Raw genomic sequence first — 17,471 nt, forward strand, 5'->3', positions numbered from 1 at the left:
TTGATCAACATTTTATACACCAAACTGATCGATTGATCGCGAGTTGCATGTTCATTGATTCATCCGCTCTTATATAGGTAATTCATGATTGTGGTATTTTTGCTTTATTATGGTTTAATCTGCAGAGAATCTTCTAGGGAACAGTCTACAAATTGTCCGAAAGTATCAATGAATGTCTTCTACGTATTTGAATATTCTGATCAACCGTCCAAAACTTAAACATATTCAGTTTTATATCAGTAATTAAGGTTGTTTGGTGCAGAAGATAAATGCTCATCACACTTTCCCAGAGCTGAAGGTGACGTCTTCTGATTCCCTCTTTTGCCCGACCAAAAGTCCACAACCCCAAAGACCTGTGTTGCCAGGTTGGCTGGATGCTTTCCAGCTCAATAATTGCAAAAATCTGCCCAAAAAAGACCAAATATGGAGTTACTGATTGTTTCTGAGGCACTAATACAAACACGTTATGAATGTAATTGTAATATAATTCATTGTACTCTGCTCAACTCATAATAGGCCGAGTTCTGTTCTCCTGCCCAAGCCCATTTTTACTGCACAATGTAACCCAAAACTGCCCAATCTGGCAACACTACCAAAGACCCCCAAACCCTTAACTTAGCCTGCGACTAAATGACAAATAAATTAAGCAAATACTTAAATTTAGAGTCCCAACCAGTCGGTGTTTGAAATTACTGTTTGAAAATGACTGAAACGATAAATTGATTGTCAGAATATTTGCAGATTGAATCGATTAATCATTGCAGGACTTGTCTGGATCATCGCTTTATTTATTATTCTGTTATGAATAGACAAAAATATGAGAAATGTTCTTCATACTTAACTAGAGCCCAGAGTGAAGTCTCCAGTGTTCACATTCAGTGTTTCTGCTTCAGAAAGTCAGTATTTATTCAATGAGTTCCTCTCGGTACTCTCAGTCAGAGTTTATTTAACAGTTAATGTGATATTTGATGTTGAACTCTGAAGTTGTTTTTGGGCTAATGTAAACTTCAGACAGTTGCCTGAGGTAAAAATGAATATTTTCAAATTCCACAGAGTCCTGTGTTACTTCTAATTGTTTCCAGATGTTGCTCATTCCTCCTCCTGTACCTCCACATCACATATTATATCACATTCCTGTCTCCCCCTCACTGTGTTGCTTCATATCTTCCAGGGGGAGCTGGAGAAACTCAACCAGTCCACCGATGACATCAACAGATGTGAGACGGAGCTGGAGGTCAGTCCCATACAGAGTTCAGAGCTGTGCATTGACTGTGTATGCAGGTTATCTGTGTGTTCGAGCAGTGGGTCAGTTTTTTTTTCACCAGTTTGACTGATAGAGCCTGAAGTCGCAGTCACGTAACGGCTGCCAGCAGATAAGACTCCTCCACATCCTCTGCTCACTGACAGCTCTGTGAAATCAACCTGTCAGTTTACGTGTTGTTGCGAAGGCATCACTGTGCAGATTCAGCAGCTTTTCTCCTGAATTACAGCAGGACCTTTGCTCCGTCTCCAGGCCAAACTGTTCGTAAAGTTCACATTTTGTTCTCTGTCAGCAGATTTAAACCTTCAAGGAATCTGCTTGCATCTAGTTTTGTGAGAGAAACTGAGATGTTGTGAGGCAATAAACTAATTTGGGTATTTAAAGGAATTTTACTGGCTGCTGTATTCAGAGCGAAGCATGCAAAGTTTATAGTCTCACTAAATGACTTTTTCATAAAGGTATGGACTCTTGCAGAGAACAGTGTAATGCACTGCAAGGTCAAGACAGTTATTCGGGCCATCACTGATCGCATAACTGATCTTTGAATCCCATTAAATCCCAGTAAAGTCTGATGACTGACATACTGTATATGTAGGTCGGCAATATGCAGCTTTATAGAGGTGAAAGTCCAGATTCTTGTCATGTTGAACATGGTGTTAATGAGGCAGCTGAGAGGTTGAAGTGAACACAAGTTCATTAGTTTGTGTCTGCACAGGGTTTTACCCTGAATGACAGGTATTTTATTCAACAAGACATTTCTCTGTTATTTTTGTTGAAATGGGGTTTTTCCAGAGCAGATCGGATCTTCCGTCTTCTAGCCAAAGCTTCTGTTGTTAGGAACAATCTTTCAAGGAACAAAAAGGTTCCTGCAGCCCGTTGTTGTCTTTTCTTTATCGCTAAAGAATTTAGCATTTTTCACCGTCAAGTGTACAACCTTTGACTTTGTTTCAGTCCATCACTGGTTTGCTTTCTCCTGTGACTCCATAATTCAAGTGTCAAAGCAGAAATGTTCATGAAATGGATGCGTCTGCGGCTGCAGATTAAAAAGAAAAATAGTGGCTGAAATAAAATGCTTCAGCACTGAAAGTCCCGTCCTCGGAGTTTATGCACTCTTGGAAAGTACCCTCCTGAGCGGGGACTTTTTGCAGGGGAGAATAATATCAATGAAAATGAATTTAGACCCTGGTCCCTGTGGTGGAAACACACTGAGTTCTTCCTAAGGTTCCTCGGCCCTTTGGATATTTCTGTGTGGTTAAATATATTCCCTTTTCAAATGCACATAGCCTCACGTTGTACATGATGGAGCTATCTAACGAGTGAGGTAGTGACAGTCTTAAATCAAAGACGATCCAGATGATGAATGATTTTTGTGAACAACAAACGTCCAGGTGGATTATCTTGTCCATACCATAGCTGTGCTCTGCAGATTTCACACCAGCAGCCTACGCTGCTTTATCTGCTGCTATTTCTGGTGTTTGCGGACTTCTGAAAATAACTTTTCCGACAAAATCGAATATTCCGTGGTTTGTTGTGAGTACAGAGTCTCCTCCATCTGTGTCCCTTATGTTGTGTTTATTTTCGTGACAGTTGAACCTATTTTCATCCCTCCTGTAGATAACCGGCCATGTGCCTGATGTATTCGACACTATTGTTAAACCGTGACTGATTTTTGTTTCTGCCCTTTCTTTATGGCTCCACTGATTGCAAAATCAAGTCAAGTTGTTTTCATGTCTGACAAAGACGTCCACTGTCCACACGACTATGACCATCCACTGTCGGGAGGGAGAACAGCCCAATAATAGTCCCTGAGTCTTTCTTTGTTGATGGTTATCTCTCCAGGGACACTCCAAGATCAAGTGTAAAGACGCCACGCAGTCTAACAGCAGCAACATCAAGAAATACCCTCAAACAAATCCTTAGTTATGCTCTTAAAGAAGGATTTGTTCCAAATATAAAGAAACAAAGAACCAGTAGAAATGCAAAGAATCAATCAACTGAATTTCTATTTTTTACAGCTGAAAAGACAATACATTGAATTGTCTATGGACAGAAAATAACCTGACCACATTTTTCTTGGTCCTCTATGTGACTAATGAAAAATCAGTTTATGATCAATGAAAATGATCATTAGTTGCAGTCCTTCACTTAATTGACAAAGCACTTTTAGATCAACCCTTTTATGGATAGTATGTGATGAGACTCCATCAGCAAGAATTTTGATAATCGATTGATTATTTAAAGCTGAATTGGACAACTTTTCTTTCTTGCTGCTGTTGCAAAGACAGCGTTAGCAGCATGGCTACCAATGGAAAAATGCAGAGGAAAAACACAAGGTCATATTTTGTTACTAAGGGGAAACGCATATCAACGAGGGAACAGACTTTGACACAACACCCGAGTTCTCTATGTTGAGTGAATGCAAGTCCATTCACTCTTGTTTCACCTCGGTTTCTATCACTCTCCCTCCTCACCTTCTTGTTTGTTTCAGTGTAGAGTTTCCACAGTTATTCCAGTTGTTCCATCATTACCTGGGGATAGTGACCGGGGAAAACAATACCTCTGACTCTTTTAGTTGGACAATGGCAGATGCGCTTCCTTTGTGCCATAATCCGACACCAATTTTTGGATTTAGAAAACAATTAGCAGATTACGGATGCTGAAAGGAAATGTTCGTTGCAGCCTTACTTTTCTTTTAGTGTTGATTTTTAGTGTTTTGCTCAGGAACACTGAAGGAGCACAGATACTTTTAGTGGCATGACCTAAAAGGTTGATATTCCTGCTAAACTCTGCCTCTTTTTATTCATCAGCTGCCCACATAAACATGCAGAGTGCTTAAATCCTCAGCTGACAGGGGATCCAGGATTAATCCTTTCCAAATTTCCCATTTTCCGCTTGAGTTTTGACGGAGCTCCCTGTAGTTTAGTTCAGGGATTGAAATCGTCTGCAGCAGCATTAGCGTGAGCTCATCATATCATGCAACCTAAAGAGGCTTTTGATTTAAAGCCTTCATGCTGCTGATGAGAGGAGTGTTGTGTCCTAATGCACTGTCATAGCAGTGATGCAAACTCTGTTTAATGTAGCAGAAGTTCTAAACATGACGCCTCAGGACACATACATGACTTGACAAGGTGAAGTGCGTCACAGTGTGAGTGTCCGACTATTGAGCTGGAGGTCGGAGACTCTGCACTGCAGTCTGCATCAGCATCACTGAGAAACAGAGGAGAGGACAGAGAGGAGGAGAGGACGAGGATATGTGTTCATGACTCAGTTAAAAGCTTTCTTTCTCATAATTGTTGTTTGTGTCGCTTCATAACCTTTGTCACATTTCATGTGTTGCATAATGAGAAGTCTAAGCATTTCAACAGTCCTGTTGGGGTCAAAGTGAAACAATGACATTGATGTTAAACTGCTGCCTTCAGCTTGAATTTGAGGGTGTTGTCATCCAGATATAACAAACTGAGTGGAAACGGTGAGCCATTCACCAAGGTTAAAAAGGGCTGGGATCCCTTCCTTCCTTTAAAAGCTAAAAGTCAGCACTTTAACCCCCATAGGGTGCAGGACTCCAGAGCCAAAACAACTGTACTGTAATCTGTCTAGTTTCCTCTTCGTGTTTGTAAGGTAGTGTTGAGTTGTTTAATCTATGAGACAATCAGCCGGAAATTAGTCAGCAATCATTTGGAGGTTTGCTGAATCATTTGACTCGTACATCGAGCCAAATGCAAAACATTCACTTGTTCAAGCTTCTAAAATGCGAAGATTATTTCACTGTGAATGAATGACTCTGGATTTTATCTGTTGGGCACAACAAAACAACTCAAATCTGAGAATCTTCACTTAATGCCGATGCTAGCCAACAGGCTCGTATTTACAGCGATGACGCACTGATGTTTAGTAGGGATGTTTACCATGTTCACCATCTTAGTTTAGTGTGTTAATGTGCTAACATCTGATAAATAGCACTATGGCTGCAACTAACAGAAAAAATGTTTACACAGTTTTAAACATTTGTATTTTTTAAGAAGCTCTAATGAGAAAATCATCAAAGTCTCTACGATCCGTCTTCTGGGCAGCACGAGTATTTACTTCTGTGTGCTGTATTTTAATCACAATGGGCCTCATTCACCATTATCTTCTTAAGAATCTTCTTAGATTCTTTCTTAAGTTGTTCTTAAGAGGTTCCTTAAGAAAACCCTACGTCAGATTCACCAACTCGTTCGTAAGCCTCAGAATTGTTCGCAGCTGTGTTCCTACATTGATGAAAGCCGCAGGAGCAATATATATGCCATTGTTTTGCGGGCCTTGGATGGAGAAATGCCACGTATAAATAGGGTGGGGGGGGTTACTAATTGATGGCATGTTTCCAATTTACTTGATTTATCTTAAATCATTGGCACATTTAATGTATTTTAACATTTTAATTCTTTGTAAATTACCAAAAATATTAAATGAATAAATAAATGAATAAATGTGACAGAATTATCACTGTAATATTGCATTTTATTGAACTACGCAAGAGAAGAAAACACAACCATGCCAACATTTCGGCACTGAAATGTGCGTAAGAGCACTCCTGAGTGTTCGTAGGATTTGTTCTTGCCTAAGAAAAAATCCTAGATAAGAAAAAATTCATGAATGCCACAATCTTTGTAAAATCTTCGTAAGTACGACTTAAGAACAAATTTGTTCGTAAGAACGGTTCATGAATGAGGCCCAATGTCTCTAATGGCTGTTGAGACGTTTTAGGCTCGACTGAACTGATGCGGTCAAAGTACAGTGACATCGCATCACTGTGGTCAAGGAACAAATTGCTTTGTCGATGCAGTATTAATGCATCACTTGGCTTAGAAATGGAGGTCATGCATGGAGGTTAAAAGAAGATAAACGGGTGGAACAGAGTGTCTCTTTGAAGAAGTGATGGAGATAAAAGTTAGATGAAGGGTGGAAACATCAATTTAACAGATCAGCTATGGACTCAAATTTTAAATTGGTGAAGAAACGAAAGGACTGACTGATGTCGGAGTCTGGAGGGCAGGATGCGATCAAAGTAGAGATCCCAAACTTCATACTTGACTGAAATCAAACTGTACAGTGACGATGGCTTCAGCTGTCTGCATGGATCTAACACCTCTGACTGCAGCAGCACCACGTAGCCTCGGGGCTTCTGGGTAAATTCATCACAAGGAAGGTGTTCTGTTAGGTCTCAGATAAAAGGACCTGCATATTGTAAGGTTGCACAGTTACTCCTAGAATACTTTTCTTTCTAGTAAGACGCAGGAACTTGTGTTTTAAACAGAGACCTATCGAAGTTATTGATGTAGCAGAGGGTGAAATCCAGCTATCTTTAGTATTTTTTGGGTTTGAGAGCCTCGCAGTTGCAGCCTGTTGTTACTCTGATGAAACACTAACGCGATTTCTTTAAGTGGGCCTTGGCCGAGGTCTCCTGAGGGATAAATTGGGTTGAGCTTTCTTTTTTTAGGCCGCCCAACAAATTAACTGGAGATTGTTTTTGAGCACTTGTGATTGAATTCAGCCTTTGAACCAATCCAAAGTGGATTGCAAAATGCCTGATGGTGCAAACATTTGTGTAAACAACTCACAGTAATCTGTTCTGCACCCGGTGGACCCTTCACTAAGCATATGCAGTCTACGACAGTAATGACTAATGGTCAACAAGCATCGATTACAAGTTGCAGTAAATCATATAATCTTTGATTTGTGACCACACACATCAATTTGACCCTCAAGAAAATACTGTACGCTTTCTCCAAATGCAGTTTCCTTTATATATCAAGTCTCAAGTCTCAGTTATAATGAGATCCCCAGTCGCTGGCCTCAGAGGGTTACTCAGTTCTGAGTTTTAAAGTTCACCGAAAGGTTGTTTAACACAGTGTGAGAACAGTTGTCTCTCAGCCACAACGAATATCAATAGATTTTTTAATATACCTCGAGCAATAAACAAACACTTCGCAATCTGCATGAACGTGAAATGCCTCAGCACACAAGTTGTTTCTCTGTATTCTCACTCCACATCATGTTTGGGGAAGTATCACATATGTGTGACATTGTGGGTTTTATAAAAAGGACTGCATGTTGCTAACAACAAACTTGCAGAACTTTTTTCAGATCTAAGATGGCTGATTACATCTCAATAATGATCAAAGGGGGTTGAAGTTGTGAGGAGTTATTGTCTGATATCTTAACAACAGTACTATTGTTCTTAATTAGTTGAGGATATTTTGTCGAAGCATTTAGTAGGATGGTACTTTGTCTTGGATGGAAACAGACAAAGCAGACAAGATGTACAATGTTTTTATTCATTACAAGAATAATGCAAGTGCTCATTCACAAACAATAACATTAGAAAGGCAATGAAAACCAATATGGTATTCAGCAGTTGTGCACTCTGTATGTGCAAGGCGACATTGACGTCACCAAATTTGCAACATGAGATTTCCTCTCACCCAATTTGACACGTTTCAAGAGTCAAAGAAAGCTCCGCACTTGTGACACAGGCATGTGATTCAATAAACAGCAGCTGCTTTGATCTTATCCATGCTTTTCACCATTTATCTGGTAGTTTATTTTTTAAAGATGTAGCCTAGATAGTCAGGTAGCCATGTTGGAACATTAGTAATAAGTAGAAGGAAGTATACCTTTTCATACAAAACATTTCTAAACCCAGTTTACAAAGTTCTATCCAACAATATAGAGTAAAAATAATGTGAAAGAAATCACCCAGCACAGAGATACTATCAAAATCAAAACTGAATACAAACACAGCAAATATACTCAGAGCAAACAGATACCCATAACTAGGTAACCCATTATTGAGTCTTCTTACTAACTGCTCAAAACACTGAATCAGAGCCCAATCCCAGAAATGTTTCAGAGGACTGGAACCAGGCCATCAGTAGATTGATGAACCTGCCGATTATGTTCACCCAAAGTCATACGTTAGAATTGCTTATTTTGTCCAACCAACAGTCGAAAATCTAAAGATTCTTCATTTATTGTCACAAATGACCAAATACAGCTGGACATCTTCACATTTAACAAGCTGCTCCCAGCAAATGTTTGACATTTAGGCTTGGAAAATGACTTGAAGGATTAATCAATTATAAAAATAGTTGGCAACTAACTTTCTTCCAATTGAGTAATTGATTCATCAACTTACCATTGCCGCTTCTTTTGATCTGGGTCATGTTAGAAAACTGAGCTTGTTTTTGATAATCTTTCCAGCAAGGTCAGAGATTTTATGGGTGGGGAGGAATCTGACCTCCTGTTCCAAATGTCAACAAGTATCTCCTGAAACCTATGACCCAAGAGATTAACATGTCTGGAACTCCTCACCAGCCTCAAGTACTGAAGAAGCCTCTTGAATGAGCAACATATGAGCATCTAAAATGGCAAATCCATTTGTGACTGACATAGTATTTGTAGATATCCAACAACAAGTATATGTCTTCTTACTTACTCTATAAATCTAAATCTCGTCTTAATGGGTTCCTCTGTCTTGCCATTTGAGTTTTAATAGTATTTCCTCTGCTGGCCTGTTGCATCAAATGCAACCTTTCGTGGTCAAAGGAATTAATTTGCCGACACAGGATGTTGGATCGAGCCCAGTGCCACCAAATCATCCTGACATCTTTTGTAACTGACCCTGGCAAAGAGGAGAATTTCCCTACATGGATCCATGAAGTTTCTGACTTGTTTTTCTGTATTTGTTCTTGTTCTTTGAGAGTTCTGTGCCCTTCACACCAATTAGACATTGATTTGGGTATGCCGGAGCTGAATGATTATCAGCCTGAGAAATTCCCCTTCACTAGTCTGAATGAACAAACAAATCTGTGTAAGGTGGAACGGCTCGCTAACAGAATTATATTGGATTATAGATTTTCGCAGGCCTCTGTCAACAGATTGCCATAAATCTGTGTTTATTTGGACACTCTTGTTCTCAGAAAAACTGTGTAAGCTTCATCTGGCACATGATGTGAAGACTTTGCACAGATTAGATTGAGTTTATTGGTTGGGAGTTGATGTTTCTTATCCTTTTATTTAGACCTACTTTTGTTTTATCTTGAGACTGGCAATATTTGAGTTTTTATTGGTTGTGACTCATACGGGGCACCAATAGAGCAAGTTTTAATTTCCTTGACTATTGCAAGTAGCTACTAAGATGAAGGCTAAGGGTCGAAAGCTACAACACCCTGTCGAGACATGTTGCATGTTTTCATTCAGAAGCAGAAGGCAAAATCATTAAAACAAGAACTATGTGTAGCTTGCAGCAGGATCTGTCTGCTGTCTGCTTACTGTTGATTATCGTGATTGGGGTTTTTGCAGAGGATCTCAAAAATTCAACATGTTATGCTGTATCCTTTCTTTGTTGTGGGATGACTTGAATTACTGAAGCTTTTCTTTGTCTCTCTCCCAGGATGCGAGGCAGAAGTTCCGCTCGGTTCTGGTTGAGGCCACGGTGAAGCTGGACGAACTGGTGAAGAAGATCGGCAAGGCTGTGGACGAGTCCAAGCCTTACTGGGAGGCACGCAGGCTGGCCAGACAGGTCAGTCAACAGTTCTTGGAGGGAAAGGGAAACAGGTTTTAAGTCTTTTTGGACATGTTCACTTCAGGTGTTATGTAGAGCACCATGTCCACTTTGTTCTCAAGAACCAGGAAATGACTAGGGACCTGAGTTGCACCAGGTCCAAATTATTATACTCACTCTAATCAGATTTTGTTTTCCTGCCAAAGATCTTGGCTCAGTGTGTCAGCATGTCCAATACCTGCATGGATCTGAATGGTACAAGCTTTCTCAGTATCAGCTCTGATCTGAGGTCATTATCTCTGCAGAGATCAATCAAATATTTAATGAAATCAGCAGCTTGTATCAAAAATATGCCATTAAATGATAATGACAAGAAATTATTATGTTCTATTCAGTCATTCATAAGCTCCAAAATGATTGGTGGAGGAGGTGAAAATGGAACTATTATTTCTTTAAAGCACATTAACAATTAATTTACATTCTGCTAAGTTGTACCACAGCTGCTTGTGATATATGGACCATCATGGCAGGTGTTGTGATCCATCTATTAAACAATTTATTAATGCATGTTACATCTCGTTAAAAGCCTTCCTATTTGATGTTTTCCCAGCTTTTAGAAGTTGCACGCTGAAGAGACAGGATCATTTTTATGCAACTTAAATCACTCATGGTCTAGTTGATCAGTAAAATGCAGAAACTGGCCACAGCTTAAATTGGTGAGGGAACTACACACACATTTCAGACCACATCTCGGTTCCCTTTTCAACCCAGCCTCAGCTGTGTGTGTGTGTGTGTGTTAGTGTGTGTTTGTGCACTGTTAATAAAGGGGGAAGCAGCCACCTGCACGTCTCGATAAGAGCCCACACAGCTGTAAGAGCCCAGGAAGTGCGGGGATCGACTGAACCTCTAAAAGGCTTCATTGTGTCGTTTTTCTTGCCTCCCCACCTTCTGATGGAGCTCGTGTAGGACAGCTATCAGCCGTGTTCAGGTTTTCACAAGGAGAAATGTAATTCCTGTGAATTGAGGAGTAATTTCTCTGCCGTGTGCGGAGAAACAAGCAATGGTGAAAGCATTTTCTGTGAAGTGACACTGCAGTTGGACTTCCCCTTTTTTTTAGCGTTATGTCCTTTTTTAACCCAAGTTCTCTGTTGCCACTGTTACTATTATTCTTAGTAAGGATCACATGGGAATGTTAAAGGAGAGATTGAGCACATTTGTGACCAAAAATATGATATCAATGACATTCAAACTCATAAAGTTTGACATATACTTTGGTTTTGTTTGAGGTCATAAGCGTCCACACAAGAAGATATTTGCTTCTGACTAATTGTGTTTTTGTGATGTCAAGTCTTTGTGTCTTTGGAAAAAAAGAACGGACAAATATGTACCAGGGAGAAATGATCCCTTATGCATATTTGATTAGTATCGTTAATGTTGTAAAAGAGTCTTTTTTCTAAAGCTTACCAAGCAGTTTTGTTACCTAAACGTAACCAAATTGACCAGAATAACATAATATGAACTTTGTGTAAAAAGTAAAAATGAACAGTATAACAATATGTTCCAAATGAGATAGAAACCTTGACCTTGATATGAGAGTTGTAAACTTGATTCAGACAAGTTGGCCTTGTTCTAGAGGGGCATTTCTGCTGCCGTTTCATAAGTTGAATCATAATGTTCCAGGAAAAAACGCAAGTCGCAGAGCTGCTGTATGACCCGATTAGTTTAGTTTAGTTTCAGTGATGGCCCAGGACCAAATTAAATTATGTTTTTCTAGGAACAACATAAACTTGATAATATCAGAAAACCCCATGAGGTCATCAGACAATCCATTCAGTCGTCGCTTCTCCATTTATGCGAAACCCTTCGTGCAAAGCATGCTGCTTGAATCGCTTTGCAATTAAAATAGCTCTACAAATCGCTTGCAGATGAAGACAAAAATAGAGTCAGAGTAAATTATAATAAGACAGATTTGTCTCTTATGCCTGTGGTGTGCGCATCTCGATTTGTGAAACTGAGATGAGGATGTTCAGCATGTGATCGCTCTAGTTCCTTTTACCTGTCAGCTCACCTGCTGGCCTGATTCTATTTCTCCTCTCGACATTTACTTTCACTTCCTAATGATGTATCTGGAACAACTTAAGATTTGGTTAGACTGCTCAGAGAGATAAAAATACTGAACTTTATTACGGACGTTTTCCCCCTTTCTTGAGAAGTCTCACTCATGGTCGGGAAGTGCAGAAATAGACGGAGGTGTTCAAGCAAAAAATAAAAATGGAACCAGGGTGATGGTTTGTAGTTCTGGACTGATAAGAACCAGACAAATGTGAGAGGGAAGAAAATTAGAAATGCAGAAGACTGAGGCAGTTCGTGTTTTCCTCCAGGGAAGCAGAACATTTTTACCCACCATCACTCTTGAACACTCTGAGGGATACGATCTGGATAAGTTCTTTATGAACACAGTTCGGACTTGGCTGACAGTTATGCTGTCTGCTTGACCAGACAGACTAAATTAGCTTGAAATTGGTGTGACAAAAATGGTAAGTTGAAGTTTAAGGGGAGATTTGAGCTCCTCTCCTCATTCAGACGACCCACTTCTGCTATATTTGCTAAGTTACAGAGAATCTCCTGGGACTTAACCGAACAACACAGGGAAAGTATCCTGCTGTGTGAATCATCTTTCATGCTAAAGGGTCCTTAAGAAAGGATCTAAGGATGCTGTTCGGTTCTGAAGCTGATCTGGACCCTTTGGCAAGTTCAGGCTCAGGTCCAATCCTCCTGATTCCCTGACTGTTGTTGTTCTGGATCTGCTGGGGGATCGTTAAATTGTCAAAACGGATGCTGGTGAAGCGGAAAATGTAATTAGCATTAGGAGACAGTCGAGGAAAGTCAAAGGTTCAGAAAAACCTTAAGTTGAGAACATCTGCACCTAATGATCTTCATTGGCTTTACCTCGAAAGGATGTTTCCTTGAAACGTCTTGTGCAGCCAGATGAAGGATGAATGTGTTAAATCTGTGCTTGCAACGAGAAATCTGCGACTCTGAGCTCCACAACATGTCTCGTCTTCACATTAATTCAATATGCACCCGTCTGTTTCCTCAGATCAAGTATCTATTAAGCAGAGCCAATTATCTGTTGATAGTCTGACGTCTGCTGACTCAGATGATGATTCATTGAGACTTGCCTGACAAAGAAAGTGTCGGATATTCTGTGTGGATAACCACAGCAGTAGTGATGTCCTTTTATACGCTTTCTCACCCCATCAATTGACACAATCTGTTAATGTCTCTACCCTGACATATTTTATGTCGAAGCATCTTGTTCAAGGGCACTTTGCTGGTTTTTGTGTGAGGTGTTCTCAGCAGGTTTGCTGTTTGAAACCACTGACTTTGAAATCACAGCCAGCTTTCATAACCTACATAAACATTTTCCATCTGGTGTACTTCTCTATGTTTGCTCTCCAAATGCCTCCAAGAGCAGATTTAGCGTTTGTTTTGCTTTTTTTATCAACACAGAAGGATTAACGTCAGTTTTGGTAAGCCGGCCTTGTTCTGCTCTCCAATCTTTCCATCACTCGTCTCTCTCTGTCGTCCTTCATACTCACTTTTTCCTTTTGTCTTTCCCTCTCTGTGATGGCGACAGACTGCAGTGGAGATCTCAGATCTCTGCAGTAATTCAATGCTTCACTACCACTTAAGCATTCCAAGCTGAGGCCTTGCATACACAAAGTAGGGGATGGAACGTTCTGGGTTAGAGTTGGGCCCAAAATATTTCACCCAGAGTTCAATATATAGGGCTACAACTGGGATATTGCTTATCAGTTGATCAATCTTATGGTTATTGGCCACACCTGCTTTTATCCAAATCCCAAATAAATACAATTGATGATATAAAACAGTAAAGCAGCAAATCTTTATTTTCAGAAACATTGTCTGCTGTTTTTGCTCATCAAACCTCTGACTCATTCATTAAATGAGAACCTGAAAACCTCTAAATGTTTTTGGTATTATAGTTGCAAAAGGGAAGCAGGCAGGTTTGTGGTTAACGATACTGGAAGACTGGAGCAAACCGTCTTGTTTTTAGCAAACAACCATCCTGTTGCCATGTCCTGTATTGATGGAATATCAAAGCAGAACCGGCACTATTGCTTTGCAGTGGAAGGTGGAAAAGTAAAATAAAATGTTGCGGCAGGGATCAGTGCAGTTTAGCGTGACATTATTAGGGTGATGGTAAAACAAAATAAGTGTGCTGATGAAGATGTAAATACTGTATACTGCATTTTAATACAAGTGTCAAAATGGAGCGCTCATTTTAATCGGTTTTCGATTCAAAATAAAAACCTCCTGTTGGTCAGTACGATTCATGAAGGTATTTGTGTGAAGGCACTTCCTGCTGTGATAAATGTGGGCTGCTGTTGTTTGAGGTGTGATTTGGAGGATCGTTCAGAGCTGATGGATTCTGAACTCTCTTGCTCAACGTGAACAAATTGGCCCTGAAATTCTCCGCAGTGTTTAGTATCCGTCTGTCTTGTCTTGTTTGCCTTGTCATTTATATTCTATGAATGAGTCGCTGGCCCCCTGAATGCAGTCGGATCTTTAACAAGACGGTGCAATCCTAGACATTCAGAAGGAATCCTTCCAGTTTACTGTGATACACATTCTGTGTTTCTGAACAGATGGAGGCTTCTGGAACTGAAATAGAAAGAGCTGATGTTGAGTAAAACAGTTGCTTGTCGGAGGCCGTTAATGTTTTTTTCTCTTCTCATTGAGGGTGTCGAACGTTTTTGTAGAATCTTGTAAATGGCTCCTGACACAATTAGGCAGAACTCACTCAAATCGCCTCGAAGTCATTTGCTTTAATGATTTGCCGGCTAAAAATATCTCAGTTTAAAGACACACCGGGTCTCTTTGTTGGACTCGGTTAACAAGACTGGCTCACAGCTCGATTTCTGCAGAGGTTAGATGATGTTATTGGTGTTTTAATTGTATTTTCGTTTGTTACTGACTCACTTTCTTGGTGCACTTGACAGTTTTCTTCCCCTCTTACCTTCTGTTTCATTTGCATTTCTTTCATCAATCTTCGATTCTTTACCTCTCCATCTTAAAACTCCTCCTCAGTCCCTTTATTTTCTATCTCATTTTCCCCATCTGTGTTAACTTTGTACATTTCATTTCCAATTCTTCCTTTCCCTTTTGCATTCATCCTCTTCTTCATTTCTTGAACTTAGCTCGGTTTTGTTACATCACAGTCATCAACATCATCCGGCTGTGAACACAATATTTAGCTTGACTCACTGTTTTGTTCCCTCCTCTGTCCCTCCATCGCTCTCCCGCTCGGTCTGATAAGAAACACATTATTTGCGGCTGCAGATAAGCAGCAGGCGGCGCCCAGGGAGCGATGGCAGGTGCGGGTGGAGACAAACGATTTGCTTTGACCTTGACTCCAGATAAACGATAAAACACAGACTTGTAAGTGTTGGATAATAAAGTTTGCATATCAGGCATCGTGATTCAGTCATTATTCACAAGTACAACAAGCCTTTCCCATTCAGTTCTATTTGGGCCTCAAATAATTGCTGAAAATACTTATAAAAAGCTGGTTGTACAGGAGGTGGACTGTTCTCAGCTCCTCTTGATTTGCCAAACAGTCAGTAATAAAGGAGGCTTTTGTCTTGAATCTTCCAGAAAGTCATCACAGCATCCTCACATTTGATGTCCATGTGATGTGTTGGGCCACTGAATATTAATACGACCTATGAATGATTCAGGAGCCCATAAGTGAAATATGCAAATAGATGAAGCAAGAGAGGGAGATGACGGGACATTGATGAATATTAGGTGGACCTAAAAGTTTTCACTAAAAGAACAAAAAAAAGAGAGAACCACCAATTAGTTTTGAGAAACAAGGTCAAGAAAAAACAATTTGTTGAATAATAAATGAGTAGCAGAAGATGAATCGGCAACAGTTTTGATAATCCATTTAACGAACTAATTTTACAAGCAGAGAAGCCTGAAATCTGCTGTTTCAAGCCTCTTAAATCTTTCTCTTTGTCGTGACGAACAACAGATTAACGAGCCTGTCCACATGTTTGTTGTTCTGACTCACCACTACTACACACCACGCCCATCTTTGAAATCGCCTTCCGTACTTCCTACCTCCGTGGTTCTGCTGTCTTTGCTCAGACCAACGTTATTTCCAAACTTTGCCTTTATTTTGATCGTGAATACACACCCTTAAAACCCTCAGAGAGTTTGCTAGCAGGATTCTTCTGCTCAAGGACACTTTTGGGCTACAACTCTAAAGAATTTCACCAATCAAACTTGCGACCTGTCTGTAACGGCGTCCCTGAATCTCTCCGGTGAAGCTACGTCAGGTGTTTCCAGAAAGACATAAAGAGATGCACTTACCGATGACCTGAGCTGCAGTCGAGGGGGAAGTGGGTCACGGTGACGAGGCAGAAAAGTTAGCAGAGTGATTGCCTGAGTGCACATCGCTTCAGAGAGGCACGTTTTTAAGTGCTGACTCCGGTGGGACGGAGCGAGGCAGGCCGGCCGTACCCCGACTTAAATCCTCAGCAGGAGGTTTTTTCTTTTAATGCAATGAAAAATGCATCGGGCTCACTTTTCTTTTTGTTCCACTTCACTTCTCACGACTCAAGGCTGCAGATGGAAATGAGGCTATGTGTGTTCGTTTTTTTGCGTTTGCACCTCTTCTGTGTTTTCATTTGCATTTTAATGCACTGGAATGTTAAAAAAACAACAACAAACATTTGAAGACTTTCCTTTGAACCCAGTTTGTGAAAGAGGCATTATTTTATACTATATTTAGTCCTTGCTGGTTATTCTGTCAGTGTGAGGGTCAGATGATTGGGCTGAGCTGCAGTGACCACTCTAAATCTCCTAGTTTTGTATTAGGGTGGAGCATTAAGGTCTCTGAGAGTGGATGACTCAGTGCCTTCTCATCAACTGCAGGAGCTGATTGAAAGCAGCAGCCGCTCAGCCAGCAGCACCACAGTGTCTGTCTGCAGGTTAGCTGATGTCTGCTGAGAAAGAGAGGAGGAGGATGAGGAGGGTGGGAGGAAGGGAGGGAGTTTGAGAGACAGTAAGGCAGATTGAGTTAGAGATTGGGATGCACATGATTTGGATGAGGGATGAAGCAGGCGTGGAGGAAAGCTGCAGAAAGGAGGATGATTTTTTGGTAAAGACATCTCTTGCGATGAGGCAGTGATGCAAAACGAGCCTCGGTTCTCTGATATAAGATGCAGGCTGAGTCTGCTGAAGACACGTGCAGTGGTCTACCTGAACGTCGAACATACCTGCTGCTTCAGGCTTTTCGTCATAAATATATATGATATCCACAGGTCATTATAACATCTGAGAAATGACAGTCGGCAACTGAAGATAGACCGTTTATCTGGCCTGATATTCAGCATTTTTAACAATGTTCTGACATTTTCATAGACAAACAAGTAATAGTGAAAATAATCAGCAGATTTATCGATAATGCAGTGTTTCCTTTCCATTCATTCAGCTAGATAAACTAGAGATTCTAGTCTATAAACTAGCTAGATTCAGCACATAAAATGTGACCTTGAATATTTTAGTCGAGATAAGAAAACACAAACTAACAAGTGTAGCTCTTTAATAAAGATAAGACCAGCAGGACTGGAC

At 40.4% G+C, this 17,471-nt stretch overlaps 1 protein-coding gene across 2 annotated transcripts in view; it reads left to right on the forward strand.

The window, feature by feature from the left end:
- sh3bp5b (SH3-domain binding protein 5b (BTK-associated)) overlaps positions 1-17,471 on the forward strand; it is a 36,504-nt gene that overhangs the window by 1,210 nt on the left and 17,823 nt on the right. For both annotated transcript variants that reach the window (XM_030395121.1, XM_030395122.1), the window contains exons 2-3: positions 1,172-1,234; positions 9,693-9,821. In XM_030395121.1, coding sequence (XP_030250981.1) covers positions 1,172-1,234; positions 9,693-9,821 — 192 coding nt within the window. The remainder of the gene's footprint in view (positions 1-1,171; positions 1,235-9,692; positions 9,822-17,471) is intronic.

Source organism: Sparus aurata, chromosome 17 (genome assembly GCF_900880675.1).
Source record: "Sparus aurata chromosome 17, fSpaAur1.1, whole genome shotgun sequence".
In the NCBI taxonomy this organism is placed as follows: Eukaryota; Metazoa; Chordata; class Actinopteri; order Spariformes; family Sparidae; genus Sparus; species Sparus aurata.